Source organism: Haliotis rubra, unplaced genomic scaffold, assembly GCF_003918875.1.
Source record: "Haliotis rubra isolate DU_JTF1 unplaced genomic scaffold, ASM391887v1 Scf898, whole genome shotgun sequence".
NCBI lineage: Eukaryota > Metazoa > Mollusca > Gastropoda > Lepetellida > Haliotidae > Haliotis > Haliotis rubra.
Genome location: NW_025767632.1, coordinates 27584 through 42255, shown reverse-complemented (window position 1 = coordinate 42255; position 14672 = coordinate 27584). Strand labels below are relative to the sequence as shown.

General features: G+C 38.8%; 2 protein-coding genes across 2 annotated transcripts in view; both read right to left on the bottom strand.

Annotated features, from left to right (window-relative positions):
• Positions 1-4114, bottom strand: part of LOC124263764 (tyrosine-protein phosphatase non-receptor type 21-like) — a 37436-nt gene extending 33322 nt beyond the window's left edge. The window contains 3 exon segments of the mRNA XM_046698468.1: positions 3206-3288; positions 3291-3420; positions 3812-4114. Coding sequence (XP_046554424.1) covers positions 3206-3288; positions 3291-3378 — 171 coding nt within the window. The 5' untranslated portion in view covers positions 3379-3420; positions 3812-4114.
• A 6969-nt stretch (positions 4115-11083) lies between these two features.
• Positions 11084-13825, bottom strand: LOC124263760. The gene is made up of 4 exons (XM_046698463.1): positions 13038-13825; positions 12445-12575; positions 11510-12025; positions 11084-11427 (listed from the first exon to the last, which is right to left on the bottom strand). Exons 1-4 carry the CDS (start codon positions 13715-13717, stop codon positions 11084-11086), a joined length of 1671 nt encoding a protein of 556 aa, XP_046554419.1. The 5' UTR covers positions 13718-13825.
• Positions 13826-14672: the final 847 nt, after the last annotated feature.

Genomic DNA, 14672 nt, shown 5'->3' with positions numbered 1-14672 from the left:
TTCATTCAGTAAAACAATGATTCGGTCATTCTCTTCCCACAGAGGTCACTTGTCATATCTTCCTACAAACCTCTGTTCTAATCCGACCATATTTTCCAGTTCTCATAAAATCCCTTAGCGGAAAAAAATCGCAACACGAATTATCTCCCTTCTTTCTATCCAATCAGAACACGTGTTACATCGACTTAGATCCAACTCGGCTAATACAAGCAAATGTGGGACCACAAATATCTCTCCTCACATTTAATAGTTAGCTTGTCTGTTGTCAACAAGGGCGATGGAGAGAAACTTGATTGGTTGATGCCAGGCTATTTATCCAATGAGAAATGTTGTTAGTAGACATCGCCAAGTTTATGATGGATTTCACACTAAAAAAGCCAACTCTGAGAGTTAAATGAAATCTGATGCTTTTATTTGTATGAAGAGCCGAATCAAAAATGATCAAATCGAAGGTCCAATATAGAAAATCGAATCGAGGTCTGGGCGATTCATTGCAGCCCTAGTAAATCATATTCACGTATATATTCACATTTTAGTGTCCTTCTCTGGCAAACTTAATACCTACTAGTAAGTTACAAAGCAACTTGACAGAAAGCGCCTCGGGTAAAAAACAGAAGCTGCCCACACACCCATGTGAAACTAAGCAAAACAGCATGTACCACAACTGGTTCTTTCATCAGTGAAATGCAAGTCAAAACTACAAAGCCAAACAATTTGAATATTATGAGCTGTGACATTTTTAATGTCTATTTGGGAATTATTACAGATATATTTTTGCAGACTTTGGACTGAATATTGGCCTCTGAACAGGCCTCGACAAATCCCTACTTGAGTTATTTCGACATGAATAATTTGTATAGCGACATATATTTAGCTGCACCATAACAGGAACAATTACAAACAGCAGCAGAAATAAGCAGCTTCCCAAACCATTCTATTTAATGTATAAGTGAGAGGGGTTTTGCAATTATCACTCTATCTGACTACAAGTTAATCAACATGACCTATAAATAAATCTGTTTATCATCATGCATCTGGTGTGATGCTGTAGAAGCCGATGAAGCCTTCCAACAGAGATAAAGACCAACAATCAACCCTGGTCATGGCGCGATAACAGTGGCTACTGTCTCAGACCTGGCTCAACTCCACATGGCGTAACCACTACACACAGATAGGAAGGAAACTATTACATTGCAACACTGTAGGCACTGATTATCAGTCACTGTGCTTTTATGTCACAAAGAGAATTGGACTATACCATGGTTAACATAGATTCAGCTTCGCCACTGATGGGACACCTAGGTACGGAAGGTGTCTCTAATGAACATAAGCCAACATGTGTCAATATGTCTGTATATATTGACAATGTCAGTACCAGCTGAAGAACATGTTGTTTATGCCTGTCACACAATCAGACGCAGCTCTATGAAACTGGAAATAGATGACTATTAAAACCAATGAAAAGTGTAAGATGGAAAGTGATAGAGTGAGTGAGTATGGTTGTACACCACTTTTAGCAATATTCCAGTAATAACTCACGACACCAGAAATAGGGTTCACACATTTTCCTATGTGGAGAATCAAACCCGGTGTTCGCGTGACAAGCCAACACTTTTACTACCAGGCTACCCTACCGCCCAGACAGTGATAAAGAAAGCTATGCAAAACACACTCCCTGAACACAACCATTGGTTTCACCCATGTATGGGTAATGCATGACACTTAAAGGCAATGTGGACATAACATGGTTTACTCCAGATGCCACAGAGCTGCTCTCTTGGAAGTTGAAAACATTATTTTAATACTTTTCATCTCTTATCTGCACACCCATGAAGATACAGGTTAGAACTGGTCTTCAGCAACCCATGCTTGTTGTAAGAGGCGTCTAACAAGATCGGGTGGTTAGGCTGACTTGGTTGACACATGTCATCGTATCTGATGCTCATGATGTTGATCACTGGATTGACTGTCTAGACTCGCTTATTTGCAGACCGTCACCATATAAACATATAGCTGGAATATTGCTGAGTGCAGTGTTAAACAACCAGCCAGATCCTTCAGCAATGACACTCAGTATAGTAATACTGTCATGTTGCTCTGTCCTATCCTACAATGAGACATGTGCAGCAGTGGGCATGTATACCTCCATGTGACATGATAACATACACACATAACACTGTTAATCCACATGTACATACATCACAATCTGGAAACAAAGGCTGAAGTAGCATTATACCTGTCACAATGTGCCTAAGGCATGGCCTTTCTTCTCTTACCACATAGGTCACTGTGACACTTCCACCCACATAAGCTCCTTTCGAAGTTCATAGCAAACATTTATTCTGATACATCAAAACACTGAATAGGTTTAGCATAATGCTTTACCTTACCCTTCTCTATTTATATTTGATAACTGCATATTTCTATTTGTGTACATCTAACATCCCCCAGTTCAATATATCTGTTTCAATATTCCAGACATATAGATATATGATAGCCGACTGCAAGTAATCAATTCTCGTACAAACAATCCAGCGGTTGGCTTGATTATAGCGCTGATCTACAGAATTAGGAAATGATGACATTCATCAACAAAATCAGAGATTCTGACAACCCAATCTCATTAGTCGAATCCGAGAACAACCATGGGTTGCTGAAGACCAATTCCAACCCAGATCTTCACAAGGCCCCGGGTTCAGTATGACTCACATTCCTATCACTGTCGTATTTTTCCAAGTTGCACACAGCAAACATTTCAGTCAAATACATGTAGTAAAAAAATTGTTTACCAGAATTTCGCCTCAGTGCTAACTTACACTTAACTCTGAATGATGAAATAGCCTTGGATATGATATATCTTGTTTATAGAACTTTTGGGGACAAACACATACTTTAATGTTTCGAACAATTTAAATTACTGAATAAGTCACAGCATCTAGAATAATAGGTCTGTCATCAAAAACTGAGACAAAACAAAGACTTAATAGAACTTTTGTGGGCAAACACATACTTAAATGTTTTCAACAATTTAAATTATTGAATAAGTCACAGCATCTAGAATAATAGGTCTGCCGTCAAAAAACTGAGACAAAACAAAGATGGGTTTAGGAAATTCATTCAAACATAAATGAATGAAACTGCCAAGTAATAGCTTGAAAGTTTGTAAATGCTTAGGCTACAATAGTAATGATGAATATTAACTCACATCCACAAGGTCAATTCTCTGTGCAATGCTGTCCAGGCACTCCTGGCCTGTACTATCAGATGACAGGGTACATTCAAGAATGAACTATCCAACAGGTACACACCAACTATGAATGAATTCTTCGATGATATGTCATAACGACGAGTCCGTTTCGGTCTCCACTTGAATGGCATTTTATAAATCCAAAATGTCACAATTCTTCATAAAAAGTTGTTCTGAAATAAATGGAAATATTGTTGGGTATTTTGTCTAAAGATATTAAATCAGGGTGTGGCGCTGAGTGTGAGAGCAGTCACTTCAGCTCTGACCTAAATCATATGGTATACTGTAAACAAATGATAACATTATGGCACATACATCACAAATTGACAACGTAAAGATAAAAAAAGCTGACATCCATTTAAAGTAACTTAAATATGTATAAATAATAATAAATATATTTAATATATAACTTATACAAATTAGTTTCTGAATAACATTACTTATTGATTAAGTTACATGGAAATAGATAGACTCTACTTGTTAATAAAATTATATATATATGTTAAGTAAACACATGAAATATAGAGGTGTAAAGAGACATGACTGTAATGAGACATTACTAACTTTAAGATAAAACATTACGCGTGGTTCCGGGGGCAAGTGTACACCGCTAATCCTTTTTAACACTGTCACCGATGTACTCCACTTCAAGCGAAACCTCTGCTGACAAATGATTTTGGTGGTGTTATTTTTACAATTGTGTATTTCCAAACAGAGGAGCAAGCGGTTTTTCTATCTTCCCACGATGATCTAAATACGTGGGGAAGACCGCCCGCATCGTTGTTGCTGCATGTGTCATCACAAACCGTGATGTCTCATAACGAGGACTGTATGTCCATGTTTTGTTGTCAACCCAAGTCAGAAAAGTGGTTTGACATCACATTTCCCTCACAACTATTTCTATCTACGGAACAGGTGCGCGTCGCAGGAGGATCTCTCCTGGGCGTAAAATGACTTTGCGAATCTTTCGCAAATATTTTATAGAGTAGTGACTGATCAACAGTGGCATTCGAAAATTTCTTTGCTTTCTTTTTAAATCACTTACGTCGCTGAAGTTTTGTTGTATAAATTGCAGTCCTCTTATTGGTGACTAATCACGGGATTGTCACCAAAATACGTCGCAGAGAATTAATGAATTCAAGGAGTGTTGTGATATCAAAGTCATTGCTTGAGACTCAGTAATTTTGCTGTTACAGCTCTAAGTATGGTACTAGATTTCTTTGAGGGTCATGCCAAAATGGTCATACAATTAAAAAATGCTTGTGATAGTATTTTCCTTAATTCTGCAAAAACATTGAATTATGTAAACAAGTGAACAAGACCCTCAACACCTATTTCTTACATTTCGATAACCACTGACATATTATGTGTGCATATGTGCGTGCGTGTGTGTGTTATTATGTCGGTGTTCGACTTGACAAAAGAGGGGGAAGGAACAGAAGGACGAACGATACCGTTGTAACCCGCTCCCATTCGTGGCGGGGGTCAGGTCATGCAGAGAATACCAAATATGTGTGTCATTTAGACTGAACAAGTGATTCTGAATTTACGCCACCAAATCACGGCGGGAATCAACAGAAATGACCTACACACATTGTACCCATGTGGGAACAGAACCCAGTCTTCTCCATGGCGAACCACCGGGTTACTCCAGCACCCAGTATCATTTTGAATTGTTTTGTAAATAACTGATATGTACTGTACAACGCAATATACATAACGCTAAATGTAGATGTTAATTAAATTCCATCTGTAACAGTTTCGACCAGGTTTTGGTGGTAGGATTTTTAATTATAGTGTCAAATAGATCGTCAGCAACCTGATTGCATTTTGTTCGATTTTTGGTGTGAAAGGTAAAATTGTTTTACTCCACTTTTAGAATAAGGTGGCTTGATTCATTTTCTACTTTTGAATAAGTTTCAATTTGTAACATTTACAATACCGGATTTTCAAAACTGCAGCAAGAAACAACTAACATTATACGTTGCCTTACATTGTTTCAGTGAAATGTTATAATCCACAAAAGTGTTTTCTAATATATAAAGAAATGTTTTGATGAAGGGTGTATTTTGCCCCAAAGATCTGACGAAGGGTGTATTTTGCCCCAAGCAAATCATTTTGCCTACAGTTTTACCTTTGTGGATGTTAAAAAACATCATTGTGTCATATAAAAATAATAACAAGAAAAGAAAACACTTTCGTATATTATACCAACTATCTTATATCTCCTTCTTTTTGACCTTAACGTCTCAAAATCCAAATAACATTCAGAACAGTGACACTTTCGCATATATTTTAAATCAATATTCTTATATTATATTTTTATTTCTTTTCCTACCCAATAGCGTGGTCACATGTAGTGAGACAATATACCCATATATGGCCTCTTTCAATGGATGTAGCATTGCTCTTTTACCACGAGAAAAAACACTACTCTAATCATTTATATCGAGCTGTATTGAAAGCTCAGAATAGAGGCCAAATTTTACAATTAAATAAAACATAATTGACAATGCACCATGGCTTCCTTGCACTGTACACCACCACCTTTATCAGTATAAACGTGTAGTTTACGTTTGACCACCAACTGATTCAAAAGTGTCGACAGGAAACTAAATGTATTAAATTATATGTGATATGTTGTAAAGAATATAGATTACATGTTTGACAGTGACATAAATGGGTTAGGCATTTCAGATATTTAACAAGTGTCGCATCATGTAAATTTGATAAAAGCTAGACTGGAATGATATGACAAGCCCCAGTGACATGAATAATCTCTTTCTGGTCCTGAAGTTCTTGAGATCAAGTATAACATCGATCTACTTTGAATTGAAGTCCCATTCGTCGGTTTCACATTATTTTGCGACTCGCGGCGCGCATGCGCAGAGCGTGTAAATAATCCTCCGGTCATTTCCGTTTTGGCTGTCAGTCGTCAGTCGATCGCTCCTTATCATGAGTTTGACAGATCAACAACGTTCTCCTCGGCTCTTAGGAAATTTCAAACGACTAGGAAGTTTTTGTTGCGTGCCTGGGTGTACAAACTTCACGCAGAAAGATAAACTTGCAGGTGTCAAGTTGACTTATCACAGAATTCCGATACATGACGTGAAGCGGACGAAACTCTGGCTTGATCACATCAGAAGAGATGCTTGGTTTCCAAATTCCTCCAGCAGAATTTGTTCCATTCATTTCGAGGGAGGTATGTATTTATGAAAATAAGTATTACCTGTTAATGTCAGTGGTATAACATGCGCTGATAGAAATATCGCCGAAATATCATTTCCCTGTTGTGTTTGATACTAAACTATTTTGTAACCAAGACCACGTCACAATCCTAAATTACTACCCTGTTTGAATTCAACTTTTCAAAAACAACAAAACACTATCATCTTGTCAGATAAATACTAATATTTCATAGTTTACCTGCGATGTTAGCTACTGTGTCATTAGTTATATAATAAAAAAAGCACTTACAGTCGACTTCCCAGTGTTTTGACTGGTCTGTAGAAAATTCAGTAAATCTATACTTAAGGTTAAAGCTACACACCTCTTAGAACTAACCAATCACTTTTACCAGTACATAAAAAAATATTTCAAGATTTTACCAGTAAAAAGACAAAAAAAATGGATAATATCTGCAAGATTGGAGTGCTAATTATTAAGGTTATTATAGTAGATTAAATTAGATATTACAGTGGTAGTGAAACACCTGTTTCCATAAGTCACCAAGTGTAGCCTGAAACCAAAATTGACAGGCTTCGGGTAAACCTGTCTCACATTTTGTTATTTGTTGCTGACATAAGTGTTTTTAGAAGCTCAGAGAGGAATAAGTATTTGGAAGTGACAATACTTTTTATTACCATAGAGTTTCGGTATTTGGGGAGGCTGTTACATGTGTTTTAGTTCATGTGAATTCAAAATAATGAATGACATATAACCGTCCATCTTTAAAACTCACAATCAATGACTGTTACATAACCAGTGGTAACATGAATTGGACATTGTCAGTAATTTATGGTCATTGCCATCACGACCATTGGCAATCAACTAGATTGCATCATCAGACATACTAAACACCTGACCTGCCAACTTTATGACCACATGTCATCAGACTTTGACCACAGATGCTCAAATGACACTTGTTAATTGGACAAGGTAAGTTAATTAGCTAAGCATTTATTTGATGATGTAATAAGTTGAATAACAATGTTAAAAAATTGTTTTATTTTGATATTTGAATGATATTGCTTAATTTGCTTTTTCAACAACTTACTACTCATTTATTCTCACAAAAAGGTTTAGTTTCCTGTCAATTACTGATTAAATGTCAATAGCCGGATACAAAACAGAATAAATGTAAAACACAACATGGAAGTAAAACTCAGGAATAGCAATTGGTAAAATGTCCACTTGTACACTGTATCAGAACTATGTTTACATAGCAAATACTTTCATGTAAGGAGTTGGTTATCGTATGCCTAGTAACTGAAACGACATGCAGCTGAAAATCAGGTTATATAAAATTTGAGGTAAAACTGTATGCATTGGGTGAGTAAGAAGAGAGTTTTGTTTTACGCCACACTCAGCAGTATTCAAGCTCTATGGTGGCGGTCTGTAAATAACTGAGTCTGGATCCAGTGATCAACAGCATGAGCATCAATGTGCGCAATTGTTGTACATTGGGTATATACGAAGTGGTGATATTCACAGGAAGTAGTTACTTATTTAAATAAACCTAAGTCTGTACGCCATTACTGTAAAGTACTGTTCTGACGTCATATCTATGATTTTAAACAGGAAATATTTCCAGTCGTCTTGATATGGAAATTTGTTTAGGCAATTGTTATTTTTCATTTGATTATCGTTTCATGGATTTGGTAATACATTATTACTTGCTCTGCAGAAATAACGAGTCTTTATGGATATTTATCTTCTTTATTACACAATATCCTTAAAGACTCGTCATTTCTGTCACTACCAACTTCTAGAATGCCTCTCAAACAGTTCATTTTCTCTACAGGCAAGAAATCTGACGATCCAAAGAAACCAGGCTACATCCCAACTATCTTCCCTTCTCGTCAGAAACCGATCAAGCGACGAACAACCCTGAATTCATCCAAAGCTAAGTCACCTCCAGCAAAGCGTGTCTGCCGCAAGATCTTCCCTGATAGTTCTGCTTTATCTCCCAGCTCTGACACCCTACTTCTTTCCCCAACCAGCACAGCCACTGATGACAAGCTATCTTCTCCTGTCTCAGAGCAAGAAGAGACTACACCTGCTCCTGAATACTCTACACCTGCTTCTGAAGACTCTACACCTGCTTCTGAAGAATCTACACCTGCTCCTGAATACTCTACACCTGCTTCTGAAGACTCTACACCTGAAGACTCTGAACCTGCTTCTGAAGACTCTACACCTGCTTCTGAAGCAGAGCATCAAGTCATACCATCTCGGATGGACCATGACTACGTCTATCCGTATATAAATGAGACTCCCTGCAACGAGGAGATGGAGAAATTGAAACTTCGGCTTCAGCATCTTGAATGGGAAAATGAAAACCTGAAGAAGACGAGACTCTGTCTATCCAGCTATAAGGACAATGATGTGAATTTCCACTACATGACCAATCTACCAAACTACAATATTTTTGAAGTACTGGCTATGTTTCTGCATAGAAGATGTGACGGGAGGCTTAACTACTGGAGACATCAACAGTCATGTAACAACACACGTCGTTCCATTAAGAAGCCTGGAAAGGAACGCACACTTCCAAGAGGAACTATTTCTTGTGCTCGTGCGACTTAAGCGAGGTATGGAGTTAAGAGACATGCATTTGAGAACTGGAGTAAGTGTATCTACTTTGTCAAGAATCTTCACAACTTGGATCAACTTCATGAACAACGAGCTGACTGCCTATTTTGAGATGGTCGCAGTTGATCTCAGTCATGTGCAGACGATGCCATGTATGGACCCATTTCCAGAAGTGACGATAACGCTTGACTGCACAGAACTCTTCTCGCAGCGCTCTATGGACCTTCAGGCACGAAAAGAAACATTTTCCAACTACAAACACCATGACACTGTGAAATTTCTGGTTGGAATGGGCCCACATCAAGCTGTGAATTTTGTGTCAGCAGCGTGGGGAGGAAGAGCTACAGACAAACACATAACACTCAACAGTGAGAAGCTCATGTCCAACCTAGCTCCAGGTTCCAGCATCATGGCCGACCGCGGTTTCCTTGTGACTGAAGAACTCCGCTCACTCGGTGTTAAGATGATAATGCCACATTTCAAAGGCAGAGACAGGCCTCAGTTCTCTGCTACTGAAGCTTAGCGCTCAGCGCAAATCAGCCGTGCACGTATACACATCGAACGTGTCATCCAACGCATTAAAACTTTCCACATTCTTGAGAACTCCATCCGAATGGACCAAAAGGATATGATTGAACAAACATTTAGAGTTTGTTCATACCTTGTTAATTTTCAAAGACCTATTTTAAACAATTAAGAATGTATTCTAATATTGTATGCTTGTGTTTTGTCAATGTAATGGCAAAGAAGGGAGAACAAGTAACAACACTGGAGTAGAGGTTGATTGATATATTTACAACCAATGTGATCTCATTTTGTGAACATCACATTTTGAATGTTATGGCTCATTTACCATGACAATGGTTCATACATATTGATTAATGTACAAGCAATATGATGTTATGATTACAGAATGTCATTTAGAAAGAAAGCATGATCCCAAATATATAATGTTACATCATGATGTTTCATTTCTAAATATATATACAGGCACATTGATTGTCAAGTATTATGATATTAATAAATCTGATTTTTATGAAACTTTTCTTGTTCCTTTTTTTTTGTCAAAGAGGATTGTATGTAGTTGTGTTCCGTTGATCGAAAGAAGGATTAAAAATGGATATCGAATGCAAATATTTTTGATTAATCAGAATTTTGTGTTTTTTGTATAACACCCTTGAATTAAGTATACATATTAAATTTGATGAATATTCACATACAAACATGCGCTAAACAGCGTAAAGCTATGTGCATGGTAAGAAATGTCGCACTTCACATAATATAAAAGGTTGGTAAAATAAATAAAGACTATTAATATCAGTAACCACTCAGTGGCATATATACTACTCACACTCTGCTAAAGATTTCTGACTGACTGACTGACTGAGTTTGGTTTTACGCCGCTTTTAGCAATATTCCAGCAACATCATGGAGGGGGGGCACCAGAAATGGGCTTCACACATTGTGCCCATGTGGGGATTCGAACCCGGGTCTTCGGCGTGACGAGCCAACGCTTTAACCATTAGGCTACCCCACCGCCCCAAGGATTTCTGAAATTTATCATGGAATTGAGCAGTGACATTACTTCACAGCACTTTACACTATGCGCAAGAGTTCCTGCAGCTACCACAGAACCAATCAGCTGCAGCAGCAGCCATGGCAGCTGTGTAGCCAACACAGGGCCAGCAGTACCAGCTGTCTGCTGTGGCACAAGCACAGGAACAGTCACATGCCACAGCAGCATTGCTGTTGTCCACGGCGATGTCATCTGACTCAGGCAGCACTTTATGGCAGATGACACAGGTGGTCTTGGGTGGGTTCAAAACTTCCTTAATTCGAGCAGTCATAATTTCAGGGACAACATATACCTCGAAGAATGTGTTGAGATCCTTGAGGGTTCTCTCCCAACGTATAGGGTCAAACTGCACGCTGAAGATTTCCATTGATTTCTTTGTGTACACAACAAAGTCACACTTGTTGACCCCCACCACAGCCATGGCACCCTGCACCTGATGGTAGTAATCAGTGTCCTGCTTCAACCTCAGAGAAAAGTCGGGGAAGCAGCTCCAGGTAGGTTAGCTTCTTGGTCCGTACTGCTTCCCTGACACTGATGTCTCTGGATGAAAATGGACACTTGATCTCCAGGATGGTTGTTGTGTGGCATCCGCAGGACACAATACCATCAGGGCTGGCTCGGAGGTGGGGGTAGTCCGGGTGTACATGAAGTCCTGTCTCCTTCACCTCCAGAGACCTGTGTTGTAACTTCCGGCGAGACACATAGGCGTTCCGGGCCACCGACTCATAGCGTATTCCATACTTTAAGCTGGGTGCTGAGGTGGAGCGCTGATGGGGGGTTGGCACCAAGTCTGTAGCCCATGACATCCCGGACAAGGACATCTGGATCAGCTCTTCGTGTCATCATGAAGCGGACGATCCGGCCAAAGTTACTGGAGGTCAAACTGCCATACTTCTGCCGGAACCACTCCAGGTTGTTGCTTTGTCCGAGAGTGAGCAAGGGGATGAGCTGCAGATCAGATGTAGAATAGGGAAATGATGAAATGAAGGCATCAACTTCTGACAGGAAAGAGGGATGTGTTGCATCTGTGAAAGTCTTGTGAGGTAGGAAGGCGATAGGCAGAGGTTGGCTGATGACGGTGACTTCAAAAGAGTAGGCGAGGTCCGGAGAAAGAAGGCTGGCAGTTGGAGGCAGGCTTGATAAAGCAGAACCAGGTTGGACTAAGCCGGGAAACCTGGATGGGTCAAGGGCGACCGCCCAGGGGCAGACCCATCCAAGATGACTGGTTGCCTTGATCAGGGCTTCTCTGAAGTCACGAGCTTGCTCAGCGGTGAGAGGCTTGAATCCATTAGTAACAATGGACCCATAATCATCTGAAGTTCTCCTCCTCTTGTTCGTCAGATCCTGGTTACCTATGTCCTGGAATCGCTTGGGTTTCACGGTTGCAGCTGTAATATAATGAAATAAACTTAAACATTTGTAAACAATTACTAATTACCATACACTCATATTAAAATTGGCGCATTGAATTTGTGTTAATCTTTTGTTATTGATGGAGGGACAGCACACTTCTCAATAGCATACATGTAAATGCTATTTTGACACATAATATGATCATGTTATTATTAACCATAGAGAAATTAAAGAGAAGACAATCTTTTACTATTTAACAGAATACAATCTGAAGGTGGCCATTGTCTAATAAATAATGAACAAGCCCATCCAGCAATACATCATCCACAACTTTAAAATCTTTATAACCCTATAACAAGAGGAAATGATACTGCTTAAGATACTTTTTACAAGCATTTTCATTTCAACATTTCATAAATTTCAAACAGTGACAGGTGACCAAATTAATACTGACGTTTCGGGTCAATCCATGGACAGAGCTTGTCCGTACAGGCAGCTTCACCAGGGGCAGTCTGGACTCCATGCGCCTGCCACTTCGCCAAGAGGCACAGCACAGCTCCGATGTGGCCACAAGCCTGGGTGAATCTGGAGAACAAATTAGACAATCTTAGAGAAATTGTTTTAATTTCATATATATTGTTACACAGACACTGTAAGCTTGATATCTGGATGTGAGTTTCCCTTTTACACTTGCCAAGAAGATAACAAACATATCATGTTAAGTACTGTCATACAAAGAAAGAAAGCAAATCTGATATTACAATTTTTTATTCCTTATATTTACAGTGCTAATACTTAAGCATGTACAATATGATGTACCAATGTGAGGTTGAAAAAGTAACAACACTGGAGTAGAGGTTGATTGATATATTTACAACCAATGTGATCTCATTTTGTGAACATCACACTTAATTGTGAATGTTACGGCTCATTTACCATGACAATGGTTCATACTTGATCTTAATGGGCAATGACGACCAGGACTTTATTTCTTACATAATCTCAGGTTAATGAAAAATAAATAACATGAACTTCATAGGTACTTACCCAACAGTACAAGTGCAATATGCTGAACAGGGGTCTCCAGTCACGATGTCGAGCACCAGGTGAAGTACTTTAACATCCTCTGCCTGTGTGCTTTGCGAGGGATTGCACCTTGCCTGGATGCAATAGAAATCTGAATATTCAGGATGTTGTGTCACAAGAACTGAGTGAATATTGTCCTTCAACTGATATGCACGAGAAAGTTTGTACGTCTTGAGTTGACTCTTCTCTAAAATGTTACATCCCAGGAGGTATTTCTTCACCACAGTCTCGTCGATGTCAGGGAGCGATGAAATGTCACGAGACCATGACTTGAGGCGGAGAAGGTTCAATGGGGTAAGCTTGCAAAGTGTCAATATCTGTTCTGCAGTAAGTCGCTCCTCTCCTATGCTCAAAAATCCACGGTCAGGTGAAGCACATCCAGTGGTACTAAGACCTAAAATGTGACACAAGAAAATGACACGGGCTGTCCTTGGCAAAGTGTTCGAGATGTGATTTCTTACACACACAGCTTTAAGTTCGTTTGCACTTAGCTGATTTACTTCTGTAAAACTCTTGTACTTTAACACTGGTTTCAACTTGTTACTAGCCATATTACAAAATGCAAAAGCAATAGTGAATATGTGGGGACTGACTGAAATCAATGCATGTAAATATATAGACCCCATTCTGAATATCTCCATCTCAGTTAAACTGTAGAGGACGTGGAGTTGATGATATTAATGAAGTTTACAATTGCATTTTACTTTAATTTCATATTGTTAAAACAAAAATCAATTCAAACATACAGTTTTATGTCGAATACAATTGATCTCAAGTCATTTTGAAACAAAGGCCGGGATTAGCTAAATAAGTACCTTAACAAGCTCTTGTGTATACACGTCCACCGTCCTTCCTGCACATCCCCTTCTCACAACTAATACTACATCTCCAAAGCATTTGCAACAAAAACAGACATCAATTATTGAAAACCAAACGCAATTGGAAGTGTGTACTTACCTATGAACTGTTGTCACACGTAAATAATCTTCATAACAGCTTTTCTTCGGAGTGTGTTTGCACTATCCGTAAACTCACCACCAAAACGGAAATGACCGGAGGATTATTTACACGCTCTGCGCATGCGCGCCGCGAGTCGCAAAATAATGTGAAACCTTAGTCAGTCACATATTATACTTCAACAGGTACGATTTTTATGGATAGACAACTTATTTAAATGGATTTGTGACATTTTGGTGTAGATGCTGGTAATGGTAAGAGTTCCTCCCGTCCCCCCCATCCTAAATAATATTTATAAATTAATATATGCTAAAATTATTAACAAAACCGAACACTACAATTACTAGAGAACTCACCAAAGTAACTAAAAGCTCAAAAATTAATTACAATGTATATGGTCGAACCATGTTGCGTTACCTCTGTTAATCTGCAGAAGAAAGACGTAGGGGAACGGAAGGAACTCTTTCTGACTACATATTTCTGAAGACTGTTATTTGTATGTAATTACTTTCTAGATAACTTAAGTTAAAGACATAATAAATAGAGTTTGGCTTTTTGTTTCCCTTTCTGCAGGTAAGCCAGGATGAGTTGGGTAGCAGATGAATGGAAGGACGGGCTACCCCCAAGGGCTCTACAGAA